A 15766-nucleotide genomic window follows, 5' to 3' on the forward strand; every position below is an offset into this window, starting at 1 on the left:
GTCACACAAGAGAGAAATCTAAAAAGGTTTGCTGCTCTCTCACCAGGGTGAGGCAAAATTTGATATCCTGGATAATTCTGCCATCTGATGATTTTGCAGAGTCCTGTTTCCTTCCTTTCTTCAGAGAATCGGAGGTGTGGGCACACACAGACCACAGCAACACACAGTGACATACTAAAGAATACAGATACAGCACAAAGTTCAAGGAACAAAAAATGGCCAGTTTATTTACTGGGATAGTTATGCATTACACCATAATTTTAATCGGAACATAATGATATAAGAATCAGTATATTAGCTTCTAATTTAGTTTCTTCAGTTCTGGAGCGTCTTATTTTCCCAACCGTTCAACCCGCATGATAATACCACACATGTACAAGCACATGATTCCCTCACAAAGCAATGTATCTAGGATTTGTCTACAGTTTCAAGACTGGGATGGGAGAGAGTTTGACATGGCAATAATTCAAAGCCTTCAAAACGAGTTGTTTTGGAATCCAGAATTGGTCAATATTCTTGTCTTAAAATCAGAATTGCAACACAATAAAAGTTTCTGACATTCAACCTTTAAGTCAATTAGCACATCTATCTGTATCCTCCACCATCTAGAAATACTCCATTCAACCTCAAAAAGGCTTTACAACAGAATTTCAATTTAGTTTAGGAACAGCCGACTTTTACAGCAGTATACAAATTGTATTTTAATGCAAACTGCACCATTATTTAAAACCATTTGGAATACAGTATAACACAGTATGTCCTTTCGTGTGGTTAATTAGATAAGGATATTCATGCAAAGGGGAACATTCATAGATTACAAAATCACAAAACATCAGGATTTTAAAGTTCTCTCTCTCTCTTTACTTATAAAGGATTGATTTAATCAACTCTTTAACAGTCAAACCACAGGGTTTGAAGCACTAGGTCTATAACTAGTGAGGTGTACTTAGGTCTAATTCAAAGATATGGTGCACAAAGCCATACCCCTGAAAAAATAAGTTTTCAAAGCTAGATTACTCTTCTTTCTCTCCCCACCCTCCAGAGCTGGTTAGCAAGATTCACCTAACATTTGTACCAAACACTTCTGACAAATCTCCAAAACAGATATAATAATAAAGTCAAAGTTGCAATAAAAACAAAATCTGTTTATGCTGCAAAAAATCAAAACAATCAGTGCATAATAATAATGAGCAGCACATGTACCTTCATATCAAGACACTAATTGAAACACAAGGCCCCCATCCCTCCAGAGTCTGACAGCAAATTATCTCCACTCGCAGCAACATATTTTTTCCTTTGTGTCTTGTCAATTTATCACTTTGTTACCTTCAGATTTAATAGAGGGGATTATCAAGAGCTCTGCGGGGGAGAGATTAAAATGCAATGAGGATTTAAGCCGTGCGTCTCTTGATGAAAGTTATATTGGACGTGCATTTCCAATATGCAGTAAGCGGGAAAGACTATCTCATGAAATAAGAATTATTCAGCTTCATCATCAGGGTTATGGGAAAGGGTACATGAAATCACATCATGCAAGCTTTTAAATATATTGCATATTTAGATGCATTTCTGCCTTAAGGCTGAATGCAATTAATTGCTTTTCTTTTTTTTTCTTTTATGCAGAATATGAACCAAAAAAATTAAATATATGGAATAAAAAATCTGATTACTATATGTCCCTTTTAGGTATAGAAATGAACAACTGAAAGAAACCTTGAAGGAAGAAAAAAGTCTATTTTTAAAGCAAGAAATAAATAAGGAAATGGCTGTGCTTCTAATGTACCTGGATTCTAACGTACCTTAGTACCTGGAATTTTGAAATAAAGGACACCTTTATAAACAAAGGAAATAACATAATTTAAAGTCAAACAGTCACCAGATGAAAAGAATCAACAAAGAAAGAGATCATTTGTAATCTCGTTGAATTAGATACCAGGTTGAACCCTTTCTGGCTTCAGTAGTACAGGATTACTCAATAGTTATTTTTTGTCCCACTCCTCTGCCATAGTTAAGTTTAAGGTCCAACGTTACTAATACCAGTAATATCCAGGTAAGCAAGTTTTGTTAGCAAAGTGTTGACTTGTTTTGAAACCACTCCACTCGTAGACTTGTAGGTTCTCGTGACTAAACCTTACCCTTTGGGTTATATATAGCTTTGAGGGGGCCTTCTGAGAACTATTGGTAGGTATTCTACCATTTTTGCACTCAGATCTTGAGTTTCTAGTAATTAATCTTGACATAATTATGACCCAGCCATTACTGCAGGCATAATGCAGCAGCCTTCCTACATCCAGAAACGTGTGGTGCATACTAACCTGCACTGCACAAAGAGAGGAAAGTGCAGGTCTGTATATATGCCTTCCATGAATGAAGGTCAACACTGGATATTTTCATGTCCAGATAAAACAGGGTACATGTATGGAGGTGGGTGCAAATCCATAGCAAATCCCCCACCTCTCATTTGCATCTGCACAGTGTGGGTGAACAAGTGCATTCTCATCTTCTGATATAGATAGGAACGTGTAACCTCATCGCTTTGCGGGGTACTCATGACCATCTCTGCATTGGAGCTCTATTATGTTTGCATTCAATTTTTAATTCTTTCCCTAAAACTCTCCAAATATAATTATTCGATACGACCCAAAATTATAATTTTCAGTACTTTGAATGCTCTGGAAACAAACATTTCAAAAGAATAACCTCCCTACCCCCAACTGCAATATATATTAGAAAGAAAAACTGAAATTCTCAACACAATTACTTGGAAGTATGTTCCCTGGAGTTCAGTGGAACTTAGGTCAGAGCAAATGTGCTTAGGGCAGAAGCTTAACAGTGCAGTCCTACGCATTTTTTACTTTCAAGTCTCTCTTTGTTCAATAGGGTTTATTTCCTGGTAAGTATGCATAGGATTGCAGCCATTAATGTACTTCATTGGAATAATTTTAATAAGAATATCTTTGCAGTTCTAAAAGATGTTTGGTAAGAATAAGAGGCAGTTGCAGTAGTGCTGCTTAAGCAGCAACGCTCATGTTTTCATATCTGAAACGTGCGGAAATGAACAAGCCCCAGGATTCTGAGGGGTACATTGGCCTAGCTGAAACATATCCTTAATATAATAAATTAGATATAAAGAGCATGTTCCAACCAATTTTAAGCATTTTTAAGGCGTATCGATTTCAGTGAATGAGATTTAAGCATGTGCTTAGCTCTCTCTTTCTGTCTGAAATCATCATGCATAATTTAGAGTAGATCATACCCAATTTAAAAACAAAACAAACTCCACGTAAGGGCTCATTTCAGTGTTTGCCAAAATTATGCCAACAAGGTTGCCACCTCTACCCCTCAACGGGATTCCCGTGTCAGTAGACTAGTAGGTACTTAGTTTAATCACAGACCCCTATGCAATAGCTTTAAGAAGGTTAGCTGTGTTAAGTCCATGTTGCAGCAAAACAACAGAAAGTCGAATAGAACCTTAAAGGCAAGCACGTTCATTGTGGTGCAACATTTGGTGTAAGCTTTCACCAAAATAAATGTGTTGGGTCTCTTAAGTTGTCACAAGGCTCCTTGTTTCCCTTCACCCCACTTATTAGGTTTTTAAATTTTATTTGATGAAAGAACCCCATCTAAAGCTAGAGGTGGCAGCCCTAGATGCTGTTTACATGAAAGAATTGAAGACATCCACTTGTTACATAAGAATATGAGGATAAGATACAGCATTAAAATGTTAAACATATCACAAGATAAGGAACATGGAAACAAAAAGGATAAATGAGTACAAAGCACTGTTAGGTTTCTAACAGCAGACTTACATACAAGTTTGACTATCAGTCACAAGCCATTTAAAGCCAATGCATTGCTGTTTAATTAAGTCCCCAAAGTACCACATATTTGCCCTTAAGGATCAAAATATGTTGCTTTCAAGTGGCTTGTAGATTCCACTGCTAAATTACTTTTTAGCTCTGACTCTGAATCTCTAATCCATTACAAAAGCTCAGCTGTTCTGTTGTGATTCTATTACAGGAATTGCTGTTTAGGACTATTCTGTTTTTTAGCACCTTGGTTACTGGTTTTGTAATGATTGTTAGGCACAATGATTGGCCATCTAGACTACCCTTGGCTCAAAGTCCTCCCTTTATTTTTCTTTTTGGTAATGAATGCATCATCTTCTTTCTCTCAAATTCAGATGGCTTAGGCCAAATTATCCCAGCTGCCTTTGATTTATGTCAAGGCTGCTGCATGGTTCAGGACATCTTCACATTTCTGCCTTGTGGATCATATGAACACTGCACAAGTAGGAAAGACAAAGAGACATGAATCTACCCAGGCCTTATTTAAAATGTATTAAGGCTACCTGTTTGAGAGCAAGAATTCTGCTAATTAGCACGGATGGGTAGAATTGTATCTGGGGAATGCAACAGACGGATAAAAGTGATGACTCTAAGCCTCGTCAGCAGTCTGACTCGCTGCCAGGCAATGTGCAAAATAAATCTGAATATTCTTGGTTTTCTTCTATACTCACTGCTCCTCAAAACATTTGTTAAAGGAGAGATTCTTAAGAGTGGGAACGCTGTGCAGTGCAGGAACAGAATCTGCTTCCTGTGTGTCACCTGAGTATTTGTCATCAAACTGACAATGAGATAGATCTTTATAGTAGCTGGGGGTTTTGGCAAGGAAAAAAAATGCACTAGAGCAATAATTTAAAACAATTATCTTCAGTCCAAGACATCAATCCCACCTGCACAGCTAAATTCACCACCCAGTGCAGCTGGAAATGTACTATTTTTTGTTACATTTAGTTACCTCTTCTTTTTTCCTTGACTTTCTTTTGCCAAGGGAAGGCTTTAACCTGGTTAACACTGAACTTGGGAGCAGCAAGTGAAGAACATCCTGAACATTTCAGTTATAATATAACACAGCATGTTTACTTCAAGTTCATTTCCTTTTTTTTTTTGTCCAGATACCAAACAGAAAAATGAGCAGCACCAAGTCATCAGCTTATCTGAAATGCAAAAAAGGAGGGAGGGAAGTCCCTAAAACAAAACAAGCACCTCCCCAAAACACAAAAGTTAACCACAGGGAAACAATTATTAAATGCACTGTTCACTAAAACCCATTTTCGGCTTAATCAGATCCTAGTGAAATATTAAAACAACAACCAGCAGCTAATATCATATTAGTTATAAAATAAGTGCGTAAACAATACCAGTGCAGCAGAAAAGTACAAGTCAATGGGCACAATACAGGAAAAGTTAGACGTGCCTGAATTCTGTTGATGTTGGTGGGTTTCAAGTGCTTCACCGTGTGCCTATTTATTTCAACGGGATTTAGGCACATCCAGCTTTTTCTGCAATGCCCCCAAAGTTCACATTCCAATTCAACACACTTTCAACATTTTTTGTGCAATTAAGAAAAAGAGAACACCAGGCCACACACTTTGGCCGAGTGAACAATCCTCAGTTACAAAACAAAAACCCTAGGTAAACTATTTCTGCGTCACTTAAAAAAAACAAAAACAACCCAGAAGAAAAACATTCACACGGCATGGACTGTATTTCTAATAAACTCATGGTGCAAATATGATAAAATGAAAACAAAGATATTTAACACCCTTTAATCCACATAAAGAAAAACTAGAGTTGTGGCTGTGGCTCAACTGTCAAAATCAGGTTTTGTAACACATTTTCTTTGTTTTGTTTCAGTAGTTTTAACTTCCCAGGATATTAGCAGTACAAGCCAAATGGCTGGGACAAACATGTTTTGACATCCAAACTGTAGCCGTGATTATCTGGATGTAACCAGAGGAACCTTAAATGATCTTCTTGAACAGTTCGGGCACTGTACTTTGTGCTCTTCCATACATCCTCAGTTGTTTTAAGACCATAGATATGTGTCCGGACTCATCAATGCAGCAAAAAGGCAGCAATGCCTAATGGTTCCTTCGGCGCAAACTGTACCTTTGCTGTGAGAACCCCGACTCAGTTTCTTTGTGGGGGCTTCCCCGCCCCCCCGACTCTTAGGTTGCATATGAAGATTAGGCTTAAGGAGGAGGCTTAGGTAGACAGCTGATGGGAGCACACTGAGAGCTGGAATGTGGCTGTTCTTCTGGAAGAGCTACATCAGGACTGAAAATAAAAAAGGGGGGAAATGATTAATATATCACCAAGTCTCTGTGCACTCTTGCTATGCCGATTATCATCAACATCATCATCTGTTACCAGCAGGTGCCAGGTGGGTTACAACAATTTAAAATTCAACATTAAAAGCAGTTAAGATAAATTGCAGCCACAGGATGGATCCTGAAAACACATTATCTTAAGTTTTAAAAGTCAGAGTATTACTATTATTATTTACTACATTTATATACCGCTCTTCATACAAGGCTCACAGGATAGCTTACAATATAAAAACACAAAAATACATAACATAGTACCAAACAAAAACAGTAACCGCCCCCCGCTTCACGCAGTTTAAAAAGCCATAGATTGTTTAATTAGCCAAAGGCCTGGAAGAAAAATAATATTTTTGTCCTGGCACCTAACGGTATGTAATGGAAGGTATCAGGCAAGCTTCCCTGGGGAGAGTATTTCACAAACAGGGAGCCTTCCCAACTGAAACTGCTCCAACGTAACAGGACTAGACAGGGCTCTGGACACCTCTAAAGAGGTGAAGTTAATGTCCCAGTAGGAACAAGCAATTTTATCCTCTAAATGCTTTACAAACAAGTCACAGCAAGTTACTGTTCATTCTGTCACCTCTTTGGGGCCAGAATGTAAAAGACCCCATAAACCCCCCCAGAAAAGCTCTGCTGGACAACACAAAGATGCAATGCATGACTTCTATGCTGTTTTTACTGCCACGAGGAAGGCTTGAAGATGAGCCCTCAGCACTGCATTTGACTGGAGTTTTTCTCCACTCATATGTTCAGACCATCTCCCAGCTTGTTTCTTTGTGCTAAGCTCGAGTATACCAAGGAGCCAAGCAGGCTCAGCAAAGTGGGAGAGGTCATTCAGGTGTGATCGTATCAATGGCCCTAGCCACTTGGATGTTCCAGAGGTCGGTCAGGGCTTCAACAGGAGTGACAGTCATAGCAGCCAGAAAACTCCGCAGAGCCACCTGGAAGCCCAGCAGCCTCCAGCAGCAGACCATCCTTATAGGTCCCCCGCTTCAGCAGTGGGAAGAAGGTGGTAAAACCATAAATCTGAAAGCAAGTGATCTGATTATTACAAGAGACTGATGTAAATATTCTCTACTTTCTGATTACCCTCTTCCTGTCTAGTTGTGAAAACAAGGTTCAGAGTGTGGCCTGCCTCGTGCGTTGGGATGATGACATGCTGGGACAGCCCCATGGTCATCATGGCAGTCATGAAGTCCTGAGCCACCCCAGAGCCAGTCACCTCAGCATGGATGATGAAGTCCCCCCAAACCAGCAGTCTGGGAGTCCTCAACACTGCCTCTGAGACCAGCTCTGTCAGCTCAGGCAGGGAGACTGCTGGGCAGTGAGGCTGGACAGAGAGCCTAGAGAGAAAGAGAATTTCTATAGACCACAGCAACTCCCCCTCCCTGATCCTCAGGTCTGCCTTGATGCTGCACTGAGTACCTAGGTGGGCACAGCTGGGTGAGACCAACTCCCCCCTGCTCATCCATCCAGGTTTCAGTGAAACAGACCAAACTGGCCTCCACAATCAGATCATGGATGGAGATCTTACTCTGAGCCGACCAACTATGGATTGTAGATTCACTGAACCAATTAACACTAAAAAATGAATTAGCTAATCTTTCTAGTGGCAGTTCTAGTGTTTTTATAAGAGTGCATCCATTTTTCTTAATTTCACTACATCCATTTCCCAACTGACTGAAGCCTGTGATGTTAGTTTTGGTTGGTGGTTCCAGAGAAGGGCACAAGGCTGTCTTTGCAGGTTACACAATTTTACTTGATGAGAAAAGTGAAATCAAGTTACATTATTTTCTGAACATTTCAGAAGTTGTGGGTCTTAAATTGTAACCACTGAAAAGAGGTCTTGTGAGAGGCCAGGCAACTGCAAAACAGCACCTATAATTTGGCCAGTAATCTCCCATTGTGACTGAAATGGCTCCCAATGAGCAAACATACACACCCAGCGTTAATTAATTATTTTGCAATTCATAAGAAATCCAAACCCTAGCCCATCATAGCAAGGCAGCAGCACATTACTCATGGACTGTGTTAACAAAATAAAAAATAATCTATTTCTTAAAGATTTTAGATTGTAACACCCTTTTCTCAGCAAAGAAACAGAACTTTGCTGAGTGGCCAAAAAATGCCTTATAGCCGGGTTGTCATTTAATAAAATTAAGTCAGGCTGTCTCAGGAACTTCTCCTTCCATGTTTTTGTCATTAACTGTTACTCAGTAACAAGCCCAGACTCTCTCTGAAAGGTTGCTTATGAAATGAATGATGTTAATCAAGAGCTTTTAGTGTAACTGAGTGCATGAGACATCCCTGAATTGTTCTGCTTTGAGGGACATTTCAAGGATGCTGATAATGTTGTCCTAAAACACATTGTCCTTGCTGTGGACCACAACAGCAGCCTTCTTGCTTTCCTCTGCTAGGCTTTAGCTAGACTCTCAGTTGGTATTCACACATACTAATGCAAAAAATCAAATATATATTTGATTTTTCTTTTCTTTTTTTAAAAAAACACAAGCCATGTAGAAACTAAGAAGTGGAAGGATGGAATGGAGGGGGGGGTCAGGAGTGACAGCTGCATAGAAAAGAAGTGGGGTGGGAAGCTTGGCTGTTGTCCATGGCAGACTGACCACAGCATGCAATGAAGAGCAAGAGGAGAAGAGAGAAGAGTTAGCCAAGTATTACCTGACAGTCTGGCAGTCTTGCCTCCTGGCTAGTTGTGAGCCGTGTGGCGGTATGGAGGCAGCAGGCTGCTGACAATCTACAAGAAACTGATAAATTAGACATATATACAAAGAGATGACACAAGGGGTTAGTAAGCTATAAACAGACAAGGCAGGTGGTGGAAGAGATTTAGTGAGGAATTTGTGCTCTGTTTAAGAGCTGGTCGGAATAAACTGATCATTACGGGTTCTTTCACAAATGCCAATTTACCACTTGGTAAAAGGTTACTGGTATCCCTGCAAAATCTGGCAGGAACACTGCTGCCTGTTAATAATATGATGAACAATAGCAGTTCTTCACATTGCTGAGGGGAGCAGGGGCTAAGTCTGAATCCATATAATTAAATATATTGTTAATGCTGTTGTGTTATGAAGCAGGTTCCTATTACGGAAATACACATAAAAACAACATGAGAATGTGTTGTGCAAGTCTATTTTTTTATCAGGAAAGTGTATGCACATGGCTATAATTACATCTTTTAAAATATTCAAATATGAATTTCCAAGTACTGTACAAAAATTAAACACAAGAGTCACGTAGCCTATGAATTATAGATTATCTCCCTTTATTCTCACTAGGCGCTATAAAGAGGCTAAAAATCCTTGAGAACCTAACCAAATAAAAAAATAGTAACATTCTCAATATGTCCCTAGGAGATCCCTTCAAAATAGAAGGGGCTTCTAGACTACCATGTGTGGTGAACCTATGGCCATTCAGATGTTGCTGAACTACCAACTCCATCCCTGGCTACTGGCCATGCTTGCTGGGGCTGATGGGAGTTGCCATTAAGCAACATTGGGAAGGCGAAAGGTTCCCCACTCATATTCCAGACAGAGACTTAATAATTCTGGTGAGTTATTGGCAACAGATTAAAAAAAACAGCAGCAATGGGGTTTTCTGTAGAAAGGGTAAATACATATGAAATGTGGATTTTTAAAATTTATTTTGTGATGCCAACAACAATGGTGCATGAAACTTCCATGCCTGAGGAGCAGTGATCCCACAATAAACATGGAAGCATTGTCACAGATATATTATTTTGGGATGTGATTAAAACACTACTAAGGCACAGAAGATAGTGAAACTCTTTTTCCGTCCCTGGTCAAGTTACTGAGCGCTGATTCATGTCAGCCTTAAAATGCATGGCTGACTGTTTTCTTCTCTCAGATGAGATTTCAAATGTGATAAAACCGTAAGATGCTATTCAGCATGTCATTCCTCAGCTCATTTCAGGGTTGACTGCATGCAAAAATCCCAGCTTGTGGCAAAGCACTCATTACATCTATTTCACACAACTGTAACTTGAAATCGGGATGTCAGCAAAGATATGCCTGCTGCATACCTAATGGCCCAGGATTACTATAGGTTCCAGTGACTCTGAGTGTGCTTTCCTTTCCTTTCCTTTTTCTTTTCTTTCCTTCCCATCTTATTTCATACCCAGGCTGCCTCCAATTCCTTACTCTTCCTAGAGATCCACACTGCCCTCCAGTGGCACATAGATATAAGCAAATTTTGTATTTGGACCAGAGAATGGCAGTATATTTATGACCTTGAGAAAAATTACCTTCAGCAGGAGGGTTTTTACATGCCACAATGTGTGGCGTTATTTTACTGACAAAGTTGAATTGCAAAATGCTCTGAAATGCTGGGCAGAGCTTGGGAGTTATTATTTGAGTAATGTAATATATAATTAAGAAGCTGTATTATTATAGAATTATTAGCCACCTTGAATACTGTGCAGAAAGGTAGGGTAAAAAAAATAAAGATTAAGATCTTTTTATCAAGTGAACTCAGTGCTGAACTGATGAAGTCATAATGGGGAGAAAGCATGTTTCCAAAGACAAGATTTATTTTTGGGGGGTGACTTTAAAGGGGAACTATTCTAGTCATGATCATGATTCCAAAAAGTTATATACCCCCTGGATTTTTCATACTGAGCTTTACAGTGTTTTTTGACCCAACAAAGGAGAGTTGGTCAGTGTACTTTATTGCTAGGGGAAAAAAATCAAGGTTGAAATCCTATACAAGCTCCAGTATTTTTAGAAAAAGTTATGAATTTGGGAAGTTTACAAATTTAATATTCTAGATAAATGATGAATGTTAATAATAACTATTATATAAGAAATGTTTTTTTTAAAAAAAATCCTGTTCCATGTGGTAAGAAATTATTTTATACATCTTAGCTATATTAAATGAGAGCAAAAGTAAGAGAAGGTGGGGTTCCTGCATTATACCAAGTTAGCAGACACCACCCCTAATATTATTTAGTTCTACATATATTATCATCCTCTCATTTCAATCTTTTAAATAGAGCTCAAGTCATTTCAAAACTCCTTGCCCTTTGAAATATTCTGTCCTATGTTAAATGGGTTTGAGTCTAGTATAGGAAAATAAAACTCAGCAAAGATGCATCTGTTAACATTAGGTCTTAATTTAACCCTGTCACCTATTACTGGCTTCAGAATGTTTTCCTTCTTTTTATTTCTGGCTCCAGCAATGTAACCGTTTATTTCCTGGTTATCACAAGGTGTTCTCTGCCCTTATGACCATAAGGCACAAAAGCATTAAAGCCGCCTATACAAATAATGTGTATTATCTGAGAAATGGATAAGCTTTCATTTTGCTGTCAGCAAAATATTAAATTTTAAAATGCTATATGCTTCTCTATCTACCCCATATGGAGCCATATTATAGTGCTGGTTTTGTAGGGTGCAAGCCTCATATAGCTCTAGCATGTATTAATCTAATTAGTGCATGAAGGGGTTAAAAACATAAACTGTCCTGCCAGGCTTAGCCTATGTCATCACGTTCAGCTTGAGAAGAACTGGATTACCAAGCCTTTGTTCTCTCTCTCTCTCTCTCTCCCCCCCCCCAAAAAAATGTGGATTTCACTATGAGAGGAGTTCTGAGCAAGGTTTTAAAAAGCCTTATTTTGTTTAAGACCAGCTTGGATTCTGAAACTAGTATGTAGCATAGCTTGGAAAGAGCTTTTAAAATGGGTATTTTGGACTCACTGGAAGGGCACATTTTAAAGGGATTACAGCCTATATTTCCAGGATTATCTTTGCTGTGTGTTTTGTGATATTAAGTCTCTACTTGGGTTCTCTCCAGATGTTTTGAGACTACAATTCCCGTCATCCCTGACCGCTGGTCATGCTAGCTAGGGATCATGGGAGTAGTAAAGCCAAAAACATCTGGAGGGCCGAGGTTGAGGAAGCCTGTCCTAGAGGCTACTAAGCATGCTCAGACTGCACTGGGCTGTTTTTGGGAGGAGCATTCCCTTTGTGAGGTTTAACAAACATTTTGTATTTCTGTGTACTTTCGGAGTTCACTACAGCATCCAGAGACCTCGCATTTGTTTTTTAATGGCCCTATTTTGGCTAAAATCCCATCTGCACTCAACCACCTATGTTTGTTATTAGAGAGAGTGGTGCTCGATCAAAGGTCCATCTGGTCTAGCATTCTGGACAATATCTCTGGGCACTACAAGGAGGTCATGAAAGGTATATCCTTCATCCCTTGTTTGTCCCCTGCATCTTACATTCTTACACTGAGGCATCTGATCATAGCCTGCATTTTAATCAAGGCTTATATTTTGATCAGATTCCTGTATTCTAAAAATGAGCTTAAATTCACAAATGTTTCTTTCGAGGCAGGAAACCAGCAGGCAAGGTCTTTGTCAGAGGCCCCTTTGGTTTATTGCGGTCATAAAAAAAAAGCTGAGAGCAAAAGGTCACTGACCCTACATATTACAGAATATAATTAAGCTGTAATAAAGCGGCTAAATTAAGAATTAGTAAATAGTAAAAGGTTTTGCCATTTGGCCTCTCATCATACAAAGAGTCATTTGCCTAAAGGTCAAAAAGGTCAAAGCATCTGGCTGGCAAGAGGGGGAGTAAAGAGCCGTTTTTTTAAGCTGTTCCTTGTTCCTTTTAAATTGAGATCCTTTTACTCTGCAAAGATTTCTTTTCCTCTTAAAAGGTTATTTATGTTATGTATAATATGATATTCTGTTGCCTGAATGCAGTAAGCATCTAGAAAGTAATAAATGTTAGATTCTTATTTCATAGAATCATAGAATCATAGAAGAGTTGGAATAGACCACAAGGGCCATTGAGTCCAAACCCCTGCCAAGCAGGAAACACCATCAGAGCACTCCTGACATATGACCTCCAAAGAAGGAGCTCTTTCATAGATGGTGTGTGAGAAGGTGAACAAAAGATCTGTTCAGATAAAATTAGCCACCATCTGTTTTGGAGTGAATAGGGCAATAGGGCAAAAGGTTATCTGGTAATTAAGGTGCCTTGTAGAGGTTAATGGCTACTTGTTTGCCAATTATAAATAGAAGGAAATATAGCTCTTTGTCTCCCATAAAAGGTAATAGGAAATGGGTGTATCTTTTATGATTGGTTCTAGCAAACAGCCAATAGGAATTTCAACCAGGCTGATCGGACAGAGGCAGCCAAAGGAGGAGCAAGGGGGCTGGGCTGAGGGAATATAAGTGCTGGCCATAATGGCAGGAGGGCAGGCCAGAGCTTGGTAACCATATACCACTGTGCCTCTCATTTATTTGTCTGACAAATAAATTATTATTTTAATTTCTCTATTGCTGCGTTGAATATTTCATTCCAGCTAAGCGTTAACCACAAGCAGGGTGCTACAACACACACACACAGTCTCCATACATTGAGGTTCTATTGACAAATCACAGCTCATAGCTGTTTCATCTTTCCCCCAAGACCCAACCTTGTGACCATCAACACATCTTGCAGATGTGAGTGCAAGCTTATTCATCTGGACAAATCTCTAATGTTTGGATATATGCCTGACCACTTGTCACACTTCTTTGTGTTTTTTTTAAATACTCAAAGCACGTAACAATATAAACCTCATCAACAATAAAACAATTACAAATATTAAAACAAACAATTTAGGAGCCATCAGCAATAAGTCAGGAATTCAAAAAATAAAAAATAGCCTCCAGCAGACTGTTATTAAAATGTAGCACATAAAGAGATATGTGTTTTTACTATCTACCCAAAAGCAAATATAGCTTGGTGCAACAACAGAGAACTACAGTGACACACTGAGTGCCTCAGAAGCTGACCTCATTGCTCAGGCACTGTTTGTTACACTGCTGATAACACTATGTTAATGCAGCAGTATTTGCTACTAGCATGAATTAAACTGTTCTTGCTCCCCCAGAATAAATTACGCTATGCAGGAACAGAAAATGCCTTTTTCAATCTTGTTGTAGGAAGCTGGAGTCCTCTTGTAAATTAGTTTCGCTCTTCTCTCATAGTGCAAACTGTATTGATTTGAACCATGATGATTGCATTAAAATCTGTATAGAATATTACTTGGAAGGGGGAGGGAAGATATTAATGCAAAACCATGGTCACAAAGGGAGCACTCAGCAGAAACGGTGCTGGAGAACCAGGCTGTCACTGCATAGTTGTATTAAGACTGAGGGTGTATTCTTTAATGTAACATCAGACGATGAACGCAAGCCTCCAGTTAGTGAAAAGTATTTCTCATGTTACACTTCAAAGACATGGGAAAGTGCTTATGTGTCAGTCTTAATGTGTTGACTCCCAAACTGACCTATGATCTTCAGAGTTCTGTACTTTATAAGTGAATCTAGGAGAAGCAAGCCATGTGCATCATTCATTCAGCAAGGTATCTGCAGGTGCTAGAATTACTGCTTGTTTTTGAAGCTCAGAAGAAGCAGAAGTCATTGGACAATTCTATAAAAGCAATTTGTTCATTGCAAAATGGAAGGAATATTTCCCCCAGGTCAGAATTTCCAATTATGCTGGGTGGGGGGATATGTGGCACTCCCTGTAGGGTATATTGGTCTCCTTGCTTTAATTATCTGTTTCGTAGGCTCCTTAAATTATCTGCCTTTCTAGACACTAGACTAGACCTCTGCTTATGGCTGATTGAGGCTGGCAGCACTAAAATTATATTTGCTTCTGCCCTGCTTCTGCTCCATGCATGTAAAATCTTTCTTCCCCGATGATTTTATAATGCCCTTTGTTCAAGACTCAGGATGTATTTTCACACAAAATTAAGTAAAAATTTAAGGCTCAGATAATCCATTACTGCATTTTTTCCTCCCCAGATTTCAGGTATTTCCTCTTTTTTTTCTTGCCAGAAATAGATGTTTCAATAATATACATAAAGTATACCTGAAGGAGAGTCTCCACCCCCATTATTCAGCCCAGACACTGTGGTTCAGTTCCAAGCCCTTCTGGAGGTTCCCTCACTGTGGGAAGTGAAGTTACGGGGAACCAGGCAGAGGGTCTTCTCTGTAGTGGCACCTGCCCTGTGGAACAACCTCCCACCGGACATCAAACAAATAACTACACAACCTTCCAAAGACATCTGAAGGCAGTCCTATATTGGGAAATTTTTAATGTTTGAGGTTTTACTGTGTTTTTATTACATTGGAAGCCACCCAGAGTGCCTGGGGCAACCCAGTCAGATGGGTAGGGTATAAGTAAGTTGTTGTCATTGTTGGCAGAAGGTGATAGAGAACAGGAGGGCTTCACTGTTTCCTCAGCAGTTCAGAAAACCAATTGTTCATAAAGAATGAAGTTCTCTCAGAACTAGTTACTAACATTTCATGATTTCTCTGTTAGTTTAAACTTTAGTTTATTGGAACAAGCCAGGTTCAGAAATCATAGTTTGATATAGGTTTATTTCAATAAACCATAGTTCAGGCTAACCACAATTTTCCTTGTTGGGATGTAATAACAAATCAGTCACTTTAGATCTAGAAGCAAATGGTTCCCATTTCTTCTGCTTGCACACTCAAGACAACACAAGAGAATGTGACTTCACAACTGGACAATGTTTCTTTGAACTCTGGTG

The 15766-nt window shown here is 39.1% G+C and overlaps 1 protein-coding gene across 14 annotated transcripts in view; it reads right to left on the bottom strand.

Annotated features, from left to right (window-relative positions):
• Nucleotides 1–200: 200 nt before the first annotated feature.
• The window catches only part of BICD1 (BICD cargo adaptor 1), a 140494-nt gene continuing 124928 nt past the window's right edge, over nucleotides 201–15766 (bottom strand). For 5 of the 14 annotated variants that reach the window (XM_053405996.1, XM_053405999.1, XM_053405997.1 and 2 more), the window contains 2 exons: nucleotides 8852–8927; nucleotides 201–6122 (listed from right to left, as the gene is read on the bottom strand). In XM_053405996.1, the coding sequence (XP_053261971.1) occupies nucleotides 6038–6122; nucleotides 8852–8927 (161 nt within the window). In that variant the 3' untranslated portion in view covers nucleotides 201–6037. Of the gene's footprint in view, nucleotides 6123–8851; nucleotides 8938–15766 lie in introns of those variants that run through there. The other 9 variants (XM_053406001.1, XM_053406008.1, XM_053406011.1 and 6 more) reach the window with 6 other exon arrangements.

Source organism: Podarcis raffonei, chromosome 10, assembly GCF_027172205.1.
Source record: "Podarcis raffonei isolate rPodRaf1 chromosome 10, rPodRaf1.pri, whole genome shotgun sequence".
In the NCBI taxonomy this organism is placed as follows: domain Eukaryota; kingdom Metazoa; phylum Chordata; class Lepidosauria; order Squamata; family Lacertidae; genus Podarcis; species Podarcis raffonei.